General features: G+C 40.6%; 1 protein-coding gene across 1 annotated transcript in view; it reads left to right on the top strand.

Moving 5' to 3' along the window:
* AGBL1 (AGBL carboxypeptidase 1) overlaps window positions 1-21,043 on the top strand; it is a 418,457-nt gene that overhangs the window by 114,915 nt on the left and 282,499 nt on the right. The window contains exon 17 of the mRNA XM_087704308.1: window positions 360-513. Coding sequence (XP_087560434.1) covers window positions 360-513 — 154 coding nt within the window. The remainder of the gene's footprint in view (window positions 1-359; window positions 514-21,043) is intronic.

The following is a 21,043-nucleotide window of genomic DNA, read 5'->3' as shown; positions in this document are numbered from 1 at the left end:
GAGACCTTTAAATAAGAGAATAGTTTGAATAATTGTTCATGGCATGTTCCCATTATTTAAAGACATTTTCTTGCTTCCTATTATCATAATGTTGAAATCAGGATTCATACAATAAAATTGTTCACAAACAATAGGAGGAGAAAGAGAGAGCGGGAGAGAGAGAGAGAGGGAGGGAGGGAGGGAGGGAAGGAAGGAAGGAAATTGTCCTCTGTTAGCTTATGTCATTAACAGTGAGAAGTCTGCCCATGGATCTAGGACTTCCAATTATATATCTATACTCTACAAGGTGTTGGACTAGATGGTTTCTTTCAGCAGGACATTTTGTAAACTATTACATTTTCATGTTTCAATTTTTACAGTCCCACCTTGACATTTTGGAGCAAACCAGGAATACAAAGAAAGTCTTCTTCAAGAGGCAGACCCTTTGCCACACTTTAGCAGGAAATGCATGCCCTCTGCTTACTATCACTGCCATGCCTGAATCGGAAAGCAGGAATGACCTGGAGCAGTTCCGTAAGTCAGTTCTCTCATCTGCTTTTTACTCGACCCCCTCTTGATCTTGAGTAACGTACATCTGAATATCATAAATGGCATCCAGGAAAACCGTGAGCTGGGTTGACATAGTTCATCCATTTTCATTGCTGTTGAGAAAAGCTCATGTTAGAGAGGTGCCTTGAAGGTGTGCTTGTGGAAAGAGAAAGGTTTGGATCCAAATCATACATTCCATGAGAGAGTTATCTGGATTGATTGTTGTTCAGTGTGCTGTGTGAACCTGTTGTGGCCCGCCAGCGGCCAGCAGAGCTGGTAGCAGATTCGGACAGTGAGGAGGTTGGGGAGGAACATGGGCCAGTCCTGGAGTCTGGGGAAGGCTCTCATGGGGGCTCTGTGTTGGAGGCAGAGAGGGGGCCAGAGCCGTATGCCAGTTATCAGCTGCTTCAGAGTCAGACATCAATGAGGCGGGTAAACAGCTGGATCCTGTTCCCTGTGTGCGCATGTGCAGAGTTGCCAGACAAAGGGAATAGGTAAAGAACAGGGGTCAACTTGAGAGTAAGGCCACAGGTGGACGATGAATGGCCCCTCTGAGAGGAAATCAAAGAGGAGCGAAAGGGGAGTGGAGTTTGCAGGAGACAATTAGTTCACTTAATTGGTTCATGACTCTCTGAGATTCCTTGCCAAGTTTTGCAGATATCGGCCTGGCAGCTCTCCAAGCTAGATAAGGTCTGTGACTGTAAATCCTCCCTTGAAAGACTTTTAATAAAAGTGTTTTTTGTCAGGACAAGGAGTTTGCTTCACGCTCTTGGGAAGCCTAGGTCAGAACACTTTGGTTCGATTCCTGCCATCTTCAATATGAAAAAAAAAATCAGGGGGAAAAAATCTGCCACTATATAGTTAAATGTAATTCAATGTAAGATATGCATAGTTTTGTTGCAATGATGCAGACAATTTTTAAACATATTATTGGGCAATATGAGACCAAAAAAAGACCATGTCATGTTCAGACTTGCATTGCAGCAAGGCTTAATAATTATCTACATTTTAAAATAGTTTTTATTAAATATTGAAAAAAGAAGAAGATATCGTCAAACCCGGTAGCTTCAGAAAGAATTATCTACATTTTTGTTTCATTGAAACAACATGGAGAATTACAGCTTTTGGGACCTTTGATTTATTTGCTTTGACTTTATAGATGTTCTCTAATTTGCAGAACAAGGAAATTGTTATGAAAGGTTTCTTTTGTATGTTTCAAAATGATAAATGCAGCTCAGATTTGCAAAAATGCAATAAGAGGTGGAAAGGTCTTGTTGAAAGAAAGAGAGGAAATGTTTTCAGATTAGCCTTTGCTACTTGACAATTGACCATGTGGACACCAGCTGGTGTCTGGCCATGAAGGGAAAAATAGAGATGCTGCTGGCAATTCTGCTTTTATTATTATTATTGGTCAGTCTTCAACTCTTTCCATTCCTAATGAATGATGTGATTCTTTTTTCTCCCCTGGGATTACACCCTTTCATATTTTATTTTACAGTTAAGCTTGGATTCACTCATTGTGTTAAATATGATTTGGATTTCACATAAACTATGAACCCAGCTATTTTGGCTTATAACCCTGATTCATGCTTTAGCATGCTGTGCAAATTTAGCCAATTTAGGTTTATTCAGTAAATCATGTGGAACACCCTAGTTTAACATGATATGTGAACTCAGCCTGATGCGGCTTCCTTAGAGAATTATTTGCATAGATACACAATATTTATAGATAACCAAGCTGGGAAATAATTTAATTGTTCAGCTTTTATAAATGGATTGCTTGCCTACATCTGTATGTTTTTAAGGTGAATTGGCTGAGAATTCATGAGACTATTATCCTCCTTGTTGATGTTGGTTTTTTTGGGAGCAGATAAGAAGTGGTATGGAAGCACATTTCTGGATCCCATATGGCATTATTACCAATGTATATCTGACTTTTATAGCATGATTAGATTCAAAAAAGTCTTAGCAGCTATCATGGAGTTGCCTATGTGTGAAGTTGGTAGATATAGCAATAGCAATAGCACTTAGAGTTATATACCGCTGCACAGTTCTTTACAGCCCTCTCTAAGCAGTTTACAGAGTCAGCCTATTGCCCCCCCCCAATCATTTTACCCACCTCGGAAGGAGAGAAGGCTGAGTCAGCCTGGAGCCTGGTGAGATTCAAACTGCCAAATTGCAGTCAGCCGGCAGTCAGCAGAAGTAACCTGCAGTGCCGCATTCTAACCACTGCGCCACCTCAGCTCTACAAATTTATTTAATAATAAATAAATAAATGAAGTGTTTTTCTTCCCGGGATAAAGGTGAAAGTGGTGTCTCTTGTGCAGAGGTGATATTCAGGAGGTTCTGACCAGTTCTGGAGAACCAGGAGCTGAAATTTTGAGTAGTTTGGAGAAGTGGCAAATAACACCCCTGGCTGGCCTCGCCCCTATCCTCTGCCTCCCAAGTCCAAGCTAATGGGGAGGAAATGGGGATTTTGCAGTAACCTTCCCCTGGAGTGGGGAGGGAATGGAGATTTTACAGTATCCTTCCCCTGCCACACCCACCAAGCCATGCCCACAGAACCAGTAATAATTTTTTTTGAATCCCACCACTGGTCTTGTGTACACAAACTAGCTGAACTGTCCCTCACACTTTATTTCAATCTATGAGACAACATCCCATACCGCCTATAGGAGAAGAAAGTAGCTGAGAAGTTATTGGATAAGCAACGTGGTTTCCAAGCTTTGCCCTCCAGTTTATTGCTATCGTTTCTCACCCAAATAGAGGGAAGTGAAAGTTTCAAGAATAAAAGGCAACACAGGAAATTGCGATGGAATATGGTAGAGATAAGAATGGTTTGCAAAGATACAAATGTATGGGGAAGTATAATGCCTAGTGTTAAATGTAAACAACATTTTAATGGGTTTTTTCCCCATCAAATCTTGTAAACTGCCCAAACTTGTAAAGAGGATAAGTAACTTCTAAATGGATGAATAAATCAAGTATCAGAGAGAGCATTCAGAGAGACAAAACCCAAAATTTCCTAGAGAACAAGTCAGAAGGTGATGTCAGAGGACAAGAAACCTTAACAAAGGTATAAGATCTGAGTTTCAGAAGTTAGTGGAAAATTACCTCTGCCTTATGAGTTTCTTGGTGTTAATAACTAAGCCTGAGGTCCTTCAATCAGCTCTTTCTAACTTGCTACCCTCTATGGCTTGGGAGAATAAAAAAGTTCTAATGCTAGAGAACTGTTTGAAATATCTAAAGTGTACCTGGTTGAAAAAAGACCTGCCTATCTCAGCTTACCTATACTACATATATTTTCAAGACATTCTGAATCTGGCACTGCAGTTCATCAAGACTTGAGTCTATGGAGATGCTCAATCACCCAGGTCAAGGTTGTCCTAAAGGTGCTTTTCCAAAAGGCAACTGGAACTTTGTTTTTCCTTGAAGACATTTCACTTCTCATCCAAAAAGCTTCTTGGGTGAAAAGCGAAACATTTTCAAGCAAAAAAAAAACCAAGTTGCCTTTTGGAAAAGCACCTTCAGTAGATCAACTGGGGTTTCTCCACTGGTGTATAGACCAAGCTGCTTGTGCTCTCTTGCTAGATGTCCCAGGTTGGACCTGCCATTGGTGTCCTGATGGCTTAAAACATCTATTTCCGAACTTCTTGAGTTTGCCTATTGTTCTACTTAGCTTCTGCAATAATTTCTTATTCCTTATCAACAACAGAATATGGCCAAGAGGAGAGACAAGCCACTCTAATATTGGACTCTTATGAACAAACCTATTAAGAAGTGTATGTTTTATACATCCCAGCGCCACAGCTCTTTTCTAATTCTAGAGATATGGATCAATTCTCACAAGCTACCTGAGCCTGCTTATTAAAATGTCATTCTGTTTCTAGAAAAAGAAGAAGAGCCATCTTAGAATTAATTGAGCTTGGTCTCTCAAATGTTCTTGTGCTGACTTCCCAGAAAGTCAATTTGGTCATTCCATTCCGTATCCATTGTCTTATGCCCCCTCCCCAACGACCCATTTGGGGACCTGGAAGTCAAGAGCAAATGTCTGTGAGGGGCTCTTGCTTATAAACGGAAATGGAGAGCCTACCCAGAACTATTTTGCTAGGAAAAGTGTAACGCTTTATTATGCATTGTGCTCAGGCTGCATCTTACAGAAACTGCACCGATGGGAGAAATTAAACTGTCACTGAGCAAACACTTAATGATCACATTGGAAAAAAAAAGAATTGAATGGTTACTGTATAGCCTGTTGAGTTTAAAACTGTGAGGTAACTCATCTGCTTGTCATAAGGGCTACTGGCGGTGCCAAAGGTTTTTGTGTACCTTTTCATGTATGTCTATTTGTATAACTCTGTGTGTATGTGTGCGTTTGTGTGTGTGTTTTAGGTACAAGCAATTAGATTTACTTGTGAAAGGCTCAAGTCAGCTACTCTGTTGATTTCTGCCTATATTACAAGAATCTCCATAGACTGTTTTCTTTCCCTTGGAGCAAACAGATACGGTTTCATGGACCTTGGTGGTGTGTGGGTGGGGCAGGGTTATACCTCTTGTGGCTGTGCAAGAACTCAAGGCTAGTTCCCCACTTGACCCTCATCCTTGCCTGGACTTTTCAAAAAGAATCCTGTTTAGGGGGAAAAAAGCCACCTTGGTCCACATACATTCAGACTTTCTATATTCGAAAGAGAACCCTCCACCTCCTGTGAATCATGAATTTTAATCCTGCAGTATTTGCAAGTGCTCTGCTGAAATTTGGCAACCTCCCTGCCTGAGGAAACTTATTTTTTTCAGCTGCTTGACAGCCGAAGCTTTATTAGCTTTCTTCCTGTATTTGCATTTTTCTTTTAAAGTCAAGCTGTCTGGATTCCATTGGTGAGGAAATATGTATACTTTGGTCATTTCTTCTCCAAAATGAACAAAGCAAAATTCTCATCAACTCTGTATTAGAAGATACTGCAAAGTTGTATATTGGACTCCTGCAATATAAGGGCCTTACAAAAAGGAGATGAGAGGGTTGGAGCCCAGAGACAGATTTTCTGTGGTTGACTCCACCTTGCAGAATAGCTTCCCCCATGGAAGTTGTTAGCTTTTACCTTGGATCATCTTAGGTATAGATAAAGGTTCCCCTCTCGCACATATCTGCTAGTCATTCCTGACTCTAGGGGGCGTTGCTCATCTCCGTTTCAATGCCGAAGAGCCAGCGCTGTCCGAAGACATCTCCGTGGTCATGTGGCCGGCATGACTAAATGCCAAAGGTGCACGGGACACTGTTACCTTCCCACCAAAGGTGGTTCCTATTTATCTACTTGCATTTTCACATGCTTTCGAACTGCTAGGTTGGCAGAAGCTGGAATAAGTAATGGGAGCTCACTCCGTTACATGGCACCAGGGATTCGAACCACCGAACGGCCGACCTTTCTGATTGACAAGTTCAGTGTCTTAGCCACTGAGCCACTGCGTCCTCTTAGAATAATGGTCTTTTTAAAATAATGATCATCTTAGAAGACCATTAATCAGAATCTTCTGGAGGTCCTTTGATGGTTATCATTGCACTGATTAAATTGAGTTGATACCTTCAGTTGTCTTATGTTTTTTCCCCCTTATTTATCTTATTGTTAGGCTTTTCGTTTTACTATTGCTATGTATTTAAAATGTTATGTTTTATGGCTTATTTACATGGGTAACCCCCATGAGTCTCTTCAGGCTCAGTAAAACAAACTACGATTCAATAATTTTTTTTAAACAAAGCTAAATAGTGAGAGATGCCAGAATTGTAATAGCTAAGCTTTGTAAGCTATCTGCCTGAAAGGAAGAATTTCATACTTTTCTTTGCATTTGGATTTCATTATATATCAAGTAGGTTCCACCCCTGTTATGAAAAATTATAAGAACATTGGGTTAATTCTATCAAAAACTTTAAAAAACCAAGGATAGAGATGTCCTTAAAACAAGCTTCTCTCCTCATAACTACATGGATATTTTCATTCAGTGTTCTTGGCAACATCCTTGAATCAATTTGCCATCACCTTCTTCCTGCATATATTTTTTGACTTTTCACTTGGGCTACAAGCTAAGCTGGGCGGACCCAGCTTAACTTCACAGATCACCCAAAGCGGGTTAGATCCTGCTATCTTCTCAAAATATAAACCTGGTTACCTTTCCTACCATTCTTCTTAGGGCTTTTAACAACACCTTCAGAGTGACATGGTGGCTCAGTGGCTAAGATGCTGAGCTTGTTGATCAGAAAGGTTGGCAGCTGGGCAGTTGGAATCCCTAGCATCGCATAATGAAGCGAGCTCCCGTTACTTGTCCCAGCTTCTGCCAACCTTAGTCATACTGGTCACATGACCACAGAGATGTCTTCAGACAGTACTGGCTCTTCGACTTTGAAACGGAGATGAGCACCGCCCCCTAGAGTCAGGAACGACTAGCACATATGTGGAAGGGGAACTTTATCTTTAGGAATGGAAGGAAAAATAATCCTTTTTATATCCAAGTCCTACAATTTTCATTTGAGAAACTTGTTGGGGAAACCAAAGACTACAGTACAGCAGTACGGTATAATCACAGGGACATTATTTGTAAGTGTGAAGGAGAATTCTCAGTTAAAAATCAGTGCATGTAATAGTAAGTAGGGATGACCTTGAAAGACAGGAGGAAGAACTACAGACTACAGAATCAACATGAAAAAGGTATCTCAGCCCACAGAAGGAGGAAGAGCATAGGAGAAGTTTCAGAAGTTTCCCTCCAAAGTTTTCAGAAGAGTAAAAGGAAAAGAAGGGAGAAATAACTTCAAACTTGTAAAATTCGGTTAAAGTTGTGGTCCATTATTGTGCTTCTTGTCTGGTGTACCTCAAAGGACTGGCACTGAATTAAGTCGAAGCATAGCTTAACATTTCTCTTCTTCCTCCTCCTTCTCCTCCTCCTCCTCTGATAGAAAATTATGCTAACTTAAATGAGTAGTACTGTCTTGATGGATTTGCAGTTTTGCATGTCGCCCATGACCACTGAGTTAACCTCCACTCAATTAAAGGAAATCATATCTTTCCTAGAAAATGTCACAAAATGTATTAATGGAAATGGCAAACTCAGCCTGGTGCATGCTCAGATTCTGGTAGCTTTCCAGCAACATCCATTTCTTAAGATGCCTGGGCTGCCTGAGCCATGTTTGGAAGAGGAAGAAGGCCAGTTCTTTTCAACAAATGCTGCTTCGCCGGGCTCTTCCCAATTAAGAGCACCAGCAGAGAAATGAGAAAGTGGAGCAGTGAGCAATGGCCATTTTTGCAGGGTGCTGTGAACTAATGATTGTGTGGAAAAAATGTACACAGTTTAATTAAGCACATTGATTAAATCAATATGTTTCAAACAGCTTAGCGCTCCAATCAGCTTAATCTCATTAAATGTAATTTGGGCCTCGATAATTGATTAATAATGCATTAGGGTTTATGAATTATTGACTCCTGAGTTATTATAACTATGCCTTCTCCCTGCATGACAGGCATTGCTGCATGTTAATTATGAAGAGCACCCACTCTTCCCCTTTCTTTTCAATAACTTTCAGAGGAAGAAATGGAGCCTGGAGTAGGAAATGTATGAGATTATTATGGCCTGCTTGGAATTGTTTCATTGAGTAAATATGTAGTAAATATGTAGCATGTGTCAGGGGTAAGAAATCAGGAGCCAGGATGGAGTTCAAAAGGACTGTGATTTTATATCATGCTACCCATACATAAGAATCTGATCTACTAATGGTCATGACAAATTGGTGTCAGATAAGCCCACTAGTAAAAAGCAGAGACATCACCCTGCCATGTGTAGTCAAGGCTATGGTTTTTTTCCAGTTGCAATGTATGACTGTGAAGGTTGGACCATAAGAAAGGCTGAGCGCCAAAGAATGGAGGCCTTTGAACTTCGTTGCTGGAGAAGACTCCTGCGAGTCCCTTGGACTGTGAAGCGATCAAACCGGTCAGTCCTAGATAAGATCAACCCTGATCGCTCTTTAGAAGGCCAGATCCTGAAGAAGAAACTCAAGTACTTTGGCTACCTAATGAGAAGGAAGGACTCCCTGAAGAAGAGCTTAATGCTGGAAACGATGGAGGGCAAAAAAGAAGAAAGGGATGACAGAGAAGGAGGTGCCTGGATGGAGTCACCGAAGCAGTAGGCGTGAACTTAAATGAACTCCGGGAGATGGCAGAGGACAGGAAGACCTGGAGGAATGTTGTCCATGGGGTCGGAATGGGTCACACATGACTTTGCAACTAACAACAACACCCCCCCTTTATGTCAATGGATGTAAAGCAGGGCTGGACCTAGGTCTCTTACAGGGATGTAGCAATTCCAAACTGATAGTGTGTTTGACCCCACCATCGTTTTCAGTATAGTCATCTTCTACAGCATGCAGGGTATAACCAGTGTAGGTTTGTGATGGTCTCTCATGATGGACCAAGGAGTGGTTAATATCTTGACATGCCCTCTATTGAATGATGGCCATTCCATGGTTTTGTGCTAATGAGTTGCTCCAAGTAAACGTGTGCAAAGTGATACTTGCCTACATGTATAGGAGGCCTGGATACCACATTTAGTGATTAGGGCACATACTTTATAACAAAGTGCACCAACTGAAATCCCTATGATATGCAATAGAATTATTAAGTATTAAATTTCTGATGTGTTTAATGCCACCCAGAGTCACTTAATAGTGAGATGTGTGGCATATTAATTAAATACGTAATTTAAAAAACTAAACATATTTTAGGTTCAAATCAAATCAAGCTTATTACACTCAAAGACCAGAGATGTATTTTAGGTTTTTTTGAGCCAAACATTCTGAAATTGGATGAAATGCAAGGTCCTTTGGATATCATGTTAAGCAGTCCTTACCCTCCTGATACTTACAAATATTTTACAATTTGTAAGTATCCATTATCTTACCCACTGCAGTTCTCGATATACTAGATTTTCCCATGTACTATACTAGTAAGTACTTTTCTCCTTGCTAAGTTTTCCTTCAAACTATAGGTGCAGTTGAGGTGTTTCCTTTGCAGTTGGGTTAGAAATAGATTCTAGAGAGTTATTGTCTAGCTTCTCTTCCATGTTCCGTGTGTGTGTGTGTGTGTGTGTGTGTGTGTGTGTGTGTTCCAGCATAATACTGGAATGACTTGAGCAATTTCAATCAAACTTGGTACACAGATGACTTACTCTCTGGAAACAAATTCTGTGGGGGGTAAGACACTCCAACACCCCTCAGTGTGTGTGTTCTGTTAAGATACAGCCTGTCGTGCCTTAAACGGCTTCTACTGTACTGCCGTAAAATGGCTTCTACTGTGTAGTGCAGTGGAGTTGCCATGGTAACAGCTTCACAGTACTCCACGTAAGGGGGAAAATCTAACATTAGAAATTATGTTTGGTCTGGACATCCCCCACTTATAAATAATACCTGGGCAATGCTGGGTTATCGACTAGTAAATTATAAGGATGCAATGTAGGCACTCCGCATCCACTGTTCTGTCAATACTAATTTTCTGTGATGCTCAGAATGGGTGGGAGCCAATCTGATTTCCCAACCAAGAAAGCCTTCAAATACCCAGTGCACGCTGAGCTTCCAATTACCAATGTCTGTCTTATAAAAGGGTGAAATATGACACTCAAGAGGGAGTAAACTCCTTCTCTTTCTAAATAGTGAAAGAGCTTTGAACAGTCCCAGGCTATGGCATGAAACAAACCCATAGATTTCTCAGAATTCTGCATTTCCTGAGGTTCAGTAGTAAATTCCCATCACTTCTCCAATACTAGGCAGGCATAATTGAAAAGGTCAGATGTTGTAAAGTTTAAGCAAGAGCTATCTAGGCATTCAAGCTGAACCAGGGAGAACTTCTTGCCAAACCATAAATGGCTGATGGGCTATATTTTCTACCCTGTTATCTGAGTCAAGAGACAGTTCTAGCTAAGGTTGATGGCATAAAGCATCCCTATCATTTCTAAATTGGGCTGGGAAGTTCTCCTGAAATCTAGAATTGCACCTGCCCATCAATTTTGGTTGAATTTGACTACCTCCACCAATGATCTGAGGCACTAGAAGGCAGCTGCCCAGATACCCATGAACATCCCTTGTGGATGACTTTGCTCAACTCTGTTTCTCATGCTTCCTCCATCTTTTCATCTTTGGCATCATCAATCATCCTCTATTCCATCAATTGCTGAATTGTCTCGGATCAACTGTTTCCAGCAATTATTGCTAATCATTTTTGAAACTCGCATTCTTTTTTTATGGTGTTTTTAAAGCTTTCTCTCCTACTTGAACCTATTCAAGTAGGACATCACCATCTTTGGTACTTTTTAGGATATATTATCTCTGGGTCCTTGGAGCTCTCTGAATCTAGTGGATTTCTTGCAGACATTTCATTACCAAACTATGTAATGTCATCCAAGAGCACCAATGATATTATCTGGTTTGATAATGAAATGTCTGTCGAATTCTTGGTGTTCTCTGAACTTGGTTATTTTCTTGCAGATTACCCAAACTAAGTAACATCATCAATGCTTAGATGTAATGAAATATCTGCAAGAAAATCACCAAGTGAGTACCAAGTATCCTTCAGTTCAACTCTGAGCTACAAATATTCTCTTCTATTGGTAGGTTATCTCTCCTTTTCTTCTCCAGGCAGAAAGCTGAAGTGTGTGGCATGTTGCTTTTCTCTTTTACTCAAGAAGAATTATCCTATCTGCATCTAATGACTAGGATGGACTTGGAGAAGACAGGAAAGCAACACCAACCTGCTCAATAAAGAAAGAATACTTAGTAAATATGGGGTAGTGAACTGGCAAGAACATCCAGTAAACAGTAATGTAAGCAGACATTTAGACACCCCCATTCACAAAGAAAGAAAACCTAAATTATTTCTGAAATTGCCTCCCAAATCCCAAAGTAGATCAAGAAGCTTTGCCCATTTTGTTTATGTGTCGCCAGCCACAGCCTTTGCTTCCTCCCTAAAGACCACCAGCCCTGCCCAGCCCTGCCATAAAAAACAGAAATTGTGCCATCTGTTTGTTTTGTTGGTGACACATGAACCAAACTGGGCTGGTTATTTTCCTATTTCTCTTCCCCACCAAACCTCCTTTCCTCTAGAAAATGCTTTGAATTTGTTTCTAGCCTGCAGTTGAGTTAAATTCCCTTACCTGACTTTGAATATTTAATATTTGCCTCCTCCCTCCTCCTTTTTTTGTACTGCAACTGGATTCATGGAATGCAACACCGAGACAGAGAGAGAGAGAGAGAGAGAGAGAGAGAGAGAGAGAGAGAGAGAGAGAAAGAGAGAAAGAGAGAAAGAGAGAGAGAGAGATGGCTGGACCATTGTCTTCAAAACAACAGAGGAACATTTGCTTTGTTCCTTAATAGCTTTTACAAGCATCTCCCTTTTTCATTCCACCTTACAGCCTTTGAAACAAAATATTTGTCTCAAGACGAGAATAAAAACAACTGAAAGTGGGCTTCGACGTGAATATTAATTGTGTGAAGCCAGACTGTGAAAAATGTAGAAAGGCTTTTTCTTTTGGCTCTTGAAATAAGCATCCAGGAGCAGGCATGTTCCCTGTGCAAAAATGATTTCAAAAATCCAAGGCTTTTTTAAGTTATTATTTTGAAGCTGTTACGATGAAAGTTTCCTGAGTAAGAAAAGTGCCTAGCACAAAACCTCATCTCAGACTTACAAGCTAAAAGACCAGATGTATAAAAAAGGGTTTGTGTCTAACACAAAAATAGGAGTGTATATTAAGGCTCTAATTTTTCTTATTGCTGTTCTATCCATCAAGGGCAGCCGTTTCATTTTTTCTTTTCTAAATCCCCCTAGAGCCCAGAAATTTGCACCATCAACATTCAGGAGTGATTTTCACTTTCAAAAAAACCAATAAAACAGCTTTATAGGCTTCCCTAGACTTAAGATGCCTAATTCAGTTATTTCTAAATAAATCCTCCTCTCCCCACTTAAAAAAAACTGTCACCCCCCCCCCCCTTTCATTTGTGATAATACGTCCTCTTGTTGCTTTCAAAAACAAATGTGAAAAAGAGAGTTGGTAAAACAGACTCTTCCCGGCTGCAGAATATTAGTCTGTCCTCGTTATATATCACATTTTGAGTTGCCATATTGACTATCATGCACAATCTGGATGGGAGGCCAGTTTGCATAGATGACAATGTAAAACAAATCCATAAACCAAAGGGCAAATTAATAAACAGAGGGCTGCAAAACATTGGCCTTGCTAGTGGAATGGCGACCAAAGGAGAGAAGACGAATCTGATTTTCTCCTGCCATGCCAGTGAGTTTTCCTGTGCTGTATGGCCTCTCTCTTCTCTACCCTGTTTGCAATCTAGAATATAATATAATAACAGAGTTGGAAGGGACCTTGGAGGTGTTCTAGTCCAAACCCCTGTTCAGGTAGGTAACTTTATACCATTTCAGATAAATGGTTGTCCAATCTCTTCTTAAAAACTTCCAGGATTGGCTCATTCACAACTTCTGGAGGCAAGTTGTTCCACTGATTAATTGTTCTGTCAGGAAAATTCTCCTTAGTTCTAGGTTGCTGCTCTCCTTGATTAGTTTCCATCCATTGCTTCTTGTCCTGCCTTCAGGTACTTTGGTGAATAGACTGACTCCCTCTTCTTTGCGGCAACTCCTGAGATATCGGAACACTGCTATCATGTGTCCCCTGCTCCTTTTCTATATCAGCAGCATTAACCTAAAGGGATACTACATGCCTAGCCATTACATTATTCTTTTTGGGAGAAAGCAATGCTACACACAGATACCCATATTTTAAGAAAGCTAATATGGCCTCATTTACAAATGTATTGAAAATGCATTCAGGACAGGACATGTCCTGAAGATGTTTTCAACATTCCAACTTCTCTGATTGCAATCTATGTCAGAAGTATTAACTTAGAGGGATTGATAGCAATGGCACTTAAACTTTATATACTGCCCCATAGTATCTCTGGGTGGTTTACAATGTCAGCATCTTCCCCCCAACAATATGGCTCCTCATTTTCCCAACCTCAGAAGGATGGAAGGCTGAGTCAACCTTAAGCCTGGTGGGAATCAAACTGCTGGCAGTTGGCAGAATCAGCCTGTAATACTGCGTTCTAACCACTGCACTACCAGAACTCTATCACAGCTACTATTTTAGTTTACATATAAGAGTACAGAATACATTTAGATTTACATATCCTGCATTCAAGAATAAGCTAGAAACATCAGTTTGAAAAGCGCCAGTGAATATATTGTACTTCTGGCATACCACATTGGAAAGATCACGCTAGGATGGTTGTGCAAACCCCACCAATTGTGGTTGGATTTATACAAATGAAAGAAGACATGGCTTAATGCATGTGTCACAAGTCTTTGTGTGTGCTGTGTGGTACACCAAGGGAAGCAAGAAACTGCACTGTTCTTTGATCGTTCTTCTCAGATCTTCTAAAAGTCCATTAATGAACCTTTTGTAATTTCAGAACTGTTCTGAAGACCTGTTCTGGATCTTAACTCCTTTTCTAGCAGTAACACCTTCTCACTAACACTTTGTAAAATGATATCTATCAAATCACTAGTGCATTTAGAATCTAATTTGCTCTACCAGTTGCAATTGTTATGCTACTTAGTTATGAGGGGAAATGTAATTAATATTTTTTTAAATAAGCCTTTGTCTCCCCCCCCACCCCTTTTCTTGTTTTTCTTCACCAAATTCATTTAATTAACAGTAGCTGAGCTTATCAAGGATGTTGTTCTTGGGTTTTTGTTTTTGTTTTGTATTTTTTCCAGCAAACCTCTAGATACAAAAAAGGTTGACTCCAAACACTCAATCATTTCAAGCATTCGGTCTTAGGCAGCAACACAGCAATATGTTCCTCTGTGACTAAGAAATATAATTCCTTCCTGTTGCTTGATGCAATTTAGCACATGTTGACTTTGGTCTATCAAAAGTTGGGAAGATCGCACTTCCTGTTTCAGAAAGTGAAGAGGATAATGCAGACTCCTGGAGTTTGGTCATTCTTGATTCCCTACCTACTTGGTTAGACTTGTTGTTTCTCCTGAACAACAAGGCTATGTAAAAGATTTCAGTTGGATCTATACTTCATCACAGGTGAACATGTGGTTGACAATGCATTGTGTTCTGTGAACCCTGAATGAATCTTGACTTCATTCAGTAAATCGGAGGATGCTTTCTAGTCATTGCCAAGTCAATAGAGATGGAAGGCTCTCTCATACTGCCATTTAGCATTTAGGAATCTGAATGCTGGGGATATGGCTGGGTGGTCTCTGAGTTTGGTTATTTTCTTGCAGACATTTCAGTACCAAACTACATAACATTATCAGTGTGATCAAGCTCACAGAGCACCAAGGAACCCATCATTCATCCCTGAGCTACAAATACAAGTAGTCCTTGGCTTATGTCCACAATTGAGCCCAACATTCCTCTTGTTAAGTGAGATATTTGTTAAGTGAATTTTGCCCCATTTTATGACCTTTCTTGCCTCAGTCATTAAGTGAATCTGGCTCCCCCATTGACTTTGCTTGTCACAAGGTCGCAAAAAGGGGATGACATGACCTTGGGACACAGCAACAGTCATAAATATGAACCAGTTGCCAAGGGTCTGAATTTTGACCACATGAGCACGGAGATACTGGTAAGGTCCTCACTGTGAAAAATGGTCATAAGTCACTTCAGTGCCATTGCAACTTTGAATGGTGACTAAATGAACTGTGGTAAGACGAGGACGACTCATATTGTCTGCATAAAAAGCAATTGCTACCAACCTGCCTGCCTTCCATTGAGGACCTGTATGCTGCATGATTCAAAAAGAGGGCTGTAAAAATATCTACAGGCCCCTCGCATCCTGGTCATGAATTGTTTCAACTCCTACCCTCAAAATGATGCTACAGAGCCCTGCACACCAGAACAACTAGACACAAGGACAGGTTTTCCCCAAATGTCATCACTCCGCTAAACAACTAATTGCCGCAACATTGTTATATTACCTATTAAGACTGTATTACTATTATTCTTCTCTTCCTTCCTAGTACCTATCTCTTCCCACTTGTGACTATAACCATGTTGCTTGTATCCTTCAATTTATATTGTTCTATTTGTTTCCTAGTACAATTTGATACCTTATTAGTAACCTTGATTATCACTGTGTTGTATCTTTTTATTCTTGGTGAATATATTTTATTCTCCTTATGTACACTAAGAGCATATGGACCAAAGACCAATTCCTTGTGTGTCCAATCACACTTGGCCAATAAAATGCTATTCTGTTCTGTTCTGTTCTGTTCTGTTCTGTTCTATTCTATTCTAAAAAATAAAGAGTTCTTGAGTTGAAATCAAGTGATAGTGACTTCATCAATGTAGTTTTGTTGTGGTAATGAAGAAGTGGTTTGTTCTTAACTCTTTTTCTGAATTTTTACTGTAGCCTAAAGCTTTGACTTCCTTTGGACTATTACTATTCTTCTTCTCTTCCTTCCTAGTACCTATCTCTTCCCACTTATGACTATAACCATGTTGCTTGTATCCTTCAATTTATATTGTTTTATTTGTTTCTTAGTATGATTTGATTGCTTAATAGTAACCTATGACTATCACTAAGTGTTGTATCTTATGATTCTTGATGAATGTGTTCAATTTTATTTTTCTTTATGTGCACTGAAAGCATATTCACCAAAGACAAATTCCTTGGCCAATAAAAAATTCAATTCAATTTAATTCCATTCCATTCCATTCCATTCTTGATGAGTCTCATGTCATCAGGACCAAGGATAGCTCTGAAGCAGCAGATTGTTTCTCATAGTGCAGTGTCTCCTCCAAATTGAAGCCCATGGGATATATTGTGACTCTTGTGTTCCTTTAACGTTTTGCTAATATAAAATAAAGTAGAAGAGAATTCTTAATTGGCCAAGTGTGATTGGACACACAAAGAATTTGTCTTTGGTGCATATGCTCTTAATGTACATAAGAGAATAAAATGCATTCATCAAGGATAAAAAGATACAACACTTAGTGATAGTCAAGGTTACTAATAAGCTATCAAATTGTACTAGGAAACAAATAAAAACAATATATACCTGTGGACAATGGAAATCCATGAAGTACTTTGGTTCTCCCTGGGCTGTTCTCAGAAAGAAAGAAAAAGAAGCCAGAGGGGCTCCTAGCATTATTGGGTGGGTTTTTTGGTGGGGGATTTATTTTCATCAACAGACAAGTCTCTGCAATTTTCATGGCACAATTTTGGAAGCAGTTTGCCACTATCAGATTTTTGGGGCTTAGAAGTTTTTTCTTTCTTTCCTAGCTTTTCAATTGGCTCAAAGTCACCTACTAGCTTTGTGCCTAGACATGGGACTAGAACTCCCCGTCTCCTGGTATCTAGCCTGGTTCCTTAACCACTACACTAAATTGGCTGTCAACATTTATGACAGCTTTGTCAACATTTGAACTGGTGGTGCACAAAGTCTTATTTTCCTTTTAAATCAGATAAGGATTGAAACCAACTCTCCCCCACTTCGTATTGTTCACGGAATAAGCTCTCCAGTTGTGAAAGCTGTTAAATTGTTTTCCCCACCTTCCCAAATTGTACAAAGTTTGATATTCAGTGCGGCCTAGGCCTTAAATGCAGAGAAAAGTTTGAATGGAATACATTGATCTCATGCTATTATTAACCATCCAGTTCTCTCCCTCTGTATTCCTCTTCCCATAAAAACCCTGCTGATCTTTTGAAAAGGGAGAAAAAGCCGCTTTTCATAATGGAGCTAAAACTATTCAATCTAGTTTTTGACAGAGATTTATCTTCCCTTCCTACATGCACTTTTTTAAAGCGATTTGAAGCCTGCAGTGGGATGGAAGTCATGCACCTTCTGCTTGGAATCCAAGTATAAAAAGTTTCCTAAAAAAGGAAGAACAAAAAAGAGAGAGAGAGAACTTCCTAGAAAAGATAAGGCATCTATTGTTTTTTTTAGTCATTAACATTTGCAAATGTATTCTTTTAGTTAAACAAATTGCATTTTTTTAATTTAAAGGGTGTTTTGATGTCTGATGAAAGTATGACAAAAAGAGGGAAAAAATGGATTGAAAAAAACAGCACTCTGTAGATACATGGCTTTCTGTCCAGGAGGAAGTGGAATTTAACAGAAGGACTGGAGGTCATTCTAGTCCAACGTACTGCTCAAGCAGGACACCACCGATCCTAAACTACAGCCCACTGGCTGGATACGGCTCACCAATGCAAAGTATCTGGCCTGCGGAGTGGTGGGATTCAGCCCCATCCCTCACCCCGCCCCTCACCGTCGGCCTTATCTTCCAGTAAGCAGACACTCCGGCTGCATTTCTGGTTAGTTGTTTTACCTGTTGAGCTGCACTTCCGACCACACTGCTGCTGCTGAAGGTAGCAATAGCAATAGCAGTTAGACTTATATACCACTTCATAGGGCTTTGAGCCCTCTCTAAGTGGTTTACAGAATCAGCATATCGCCCCCACAGTCTGGGTCCTCATTTTACCCACCTCGGAAAGATGGAAGGCTGAGTCAACCTTGAGCCGGTGAGATTAGAACCGCCGAACTGCAGCTAGCAGTCAGCTGAAGTGGCTGCAGTACTGCACTCTACCCACTGCGCCACCTCGGCTCTATAAAGGTAAGGCCGAAAGGTGCTGGGGAGGACCAGCTGACAGAGGGGTGATCTCGCCAGTGCAGTCCACAGCCAGTGCAGTCCACAGCCAGTGGGTGAGTAGGGGAGGGGCTGCTGCTGGCTTGAAAAGCAGCTCTGCTGCCAGTTTGTAAAGTAGTGCTTTAAAAGTCTTTAAAAATGCTTTAAAAACAGCCTTTCAGGATGTTTTTCACAGCCATATGATCCACGGCCAGTGGGTGAGTAGGGGAGGGGCAAGTACAGCAAGGACAAAGGCAAAATGGATTGCTAAATTGGCCACGCCCACCCAGTCATATGACCACCTAGCCATGCCCACCCAGTCACATGATCACCTAGCCATGCCTACCCAGCCAGTCGAGCCCCCCCAACAGTCTGAGGGACCGTGAGTTGGCCCCCTGTTTAAAAGGTGTGAGGACCCCTGCCCTACACCATTCCCAACAAATGGTTGTCCAATCTCTTGTTAAAAATCTCCAGGGTTGGAGCACCCACAACTTCTGGGGGCAAGTCAAATTTGATGCTTCCTTATTCTGACATGCCAAGCTGCACAACTAAAATAGATTCTTGCCTGCAATTTTTAACAGAAACATTTCAAAATGACCAAATCTTCCAAAATCTCATTTTCTCCCTTTGGAATCTGGAAAGGAAAGCAAGTGGCATCAAAAAGATAGAAGGCTGTATAATGTTATTTGTTGATTATAGCACATTCCATCTAATGCACTGAGCCTGTCATCAGAAGGCAAGCATTTCTACCTATTTTCCTACCATCTATCAGTAGAGAGAGGAAAAATGAATTATACATTAAGATGTCAGAAAGTTCAGGGTTACTATGCAAAGATCAGAATTATTCCCCCCACTCCCAAAAAAAAAAAAAAAAAAAAAAAAAACCAGCACAACAACTTAATTCTCAATCTAATGTTGGGAATATGATCCTGAATAGGGATGATACTCTACTTGTAATCACATGGGACAATAATTTCTGTTGCTAAGTAAGGAAGATATTAAATGAGTAGTACTGTTGTGGCCTGCCAGCGGTCTGCGGAGCTGGCAGCAGATTCGGACAGTGAGGAGGTTGGGGAGGAACATGGGCCAGTCCTGGAGTCTGGGGAAGGCTCTGATGAGGGCTCTGTGTCGGAGGCAGGGAGGGGGCCAGGGCCGTATGTCAATTATCAGCTGCCTTCAGAGTCAGACATCAGTGAGGCAGATGAACAGCTGGAGCCTCTTCCCAGTGTGTGCATGCACAGAGTTGCCAGACAAAGGGAACAGCTAAAGAACAGGGGAGTAATGCCACAGGTGGATGATGAATGGCCCCTCACAGGGGAAATAAAAGAGGAGCAAAAGGGGAGTGGAGTTAGCAGGAGACAATTAGTTCGCTTAATTGGTTCGTGACTCTCTGAAACTCCTTGCCAAATTTTGCAGATATCAGCCTGGCAGCTCTCCAAACAAGAGATGGTCTGTGACAGTAAATCCAGATGAGGACCTTTGTCTTTGAAACGGAGATGAGCACTGCCCCCTAGAGTCGGGAACGAATAGCACATATGTGCAAGGGGAACCTTTACCTTTAACTGCATGGAGAAATTCTCACCCTGTCTTAATTTCATACGACCTTACAAGGTTCTCTTTGATCCCAGCCTTCCATCTTTTCACTCTCTCCCCCTTCCCTTAACTTTGCAAACAGGTTTAGTGCAGCCCTACAGAAGAGATACTTGGCTCCTGTTCGTAGCGTTGGGAATGAGGATTAACAGAAAGGTACCACTCTGGCTATGCTGATTTTAACCCCGAGAAAGGAATTGAGAAAGCACACTCCAAAAAGCAATTGTCCCCCTGCCAAATAGAACCAAACCAAAGGATCATTTGTAGTCATTTTCAAACAGACTCCTGAAGGCAACTTTCCCATGAAGGTGTTCTGCCAAGCAACAGATGCACGGCTGGCACAGAATAAATGAAGTGCTCCAAAGGAGCAATTATACGTGAGCTTCAAATTGGTGTTTGTGGGCTTGCATGCACATGGATGGCTGTCTACGAAAAACAGAGGGCATAGCCTATCCTGTTTTTCTTTTCCTTTTTAGCAATGTCGTTCCAGTTAGTAAAAATTCCAGATTTTTATTTCTTTGAATTATTAACATTTCCAGTCCCCAGAGAATTTCAGATAGCTGTTTGTTCTATTGTTTATTTTTTAAATAGCCAACATTTTGAATGGCTGCAGAACAGGAACAAATAAAATAAAATGCACCTCTTGCAAAATTGGACAATTCGTTTTCAGACGACCCTTCCAAAGGGGTTGGCTAATGTACTGACCTCACCACTTCACAACCAACAACCTGGGATCTTGTGCTTTTTTTTTTTTTTACCAGCTACAAACTGGATTATTTTATGCAAATTAAACATGTTTTGAAATTCAGCCTCTCTTGCATGCTTAGTACTAGATCACTAGATGGAGATAGAGATCTGTGGATGCTGGTAACTTCAAGGGAGGCCCCTGATTTGTTTGGATATTGGCTGAGCTGTAAGCCAAGATTAATTCTTACGTTAAATATATTTCAGTTTTCCAGGACTTTATCCCAAGCTGGAGAAGAGTTTCAAAGACCTACGAGAGTGAAATCATAAGAGCAGCAGGCTAGAGAAGATGTTAATTTTCTCCCCTATTGTTGTTGTTTTTTTGTTTTGAATACATTAAATTAGAATTTTACGATACAATAAAAGTATAAAAAGAAAGCAGAAGAAAAAAGAAAAGTGAAAAAAAGAAAGGAAAACCAAATTTTGACTCTCATCATTTTTTCTCTCCAGTAACTGCCAACTTACTCTTTCCTCTCTCTCTTTAACCCTTTCTAATCCC

The sequence above is a fragment of the Thamnophis sirtalis genome, unplaced genomic scaffold (genome assembly GCF_051295495.1).
Source record: "Thamnophis sirtalis isolate CommonGarterSnake01/CBP01778 unplaced genomic scaffold, rThaSir2_p1.2 scaffold_2, whole genome shotgun sequence".
Lineage (NCBI taxonomy): Eukaryota > Metazoa > Chordata > Lepidosauria > Squamata > Natricidae > Thamnophis > Thamnophis sirtalis.
Note: the sequence above shows the minus strand (reverse complement) of the source record. Positions and strands in the feature narration are given on the sequence as shown.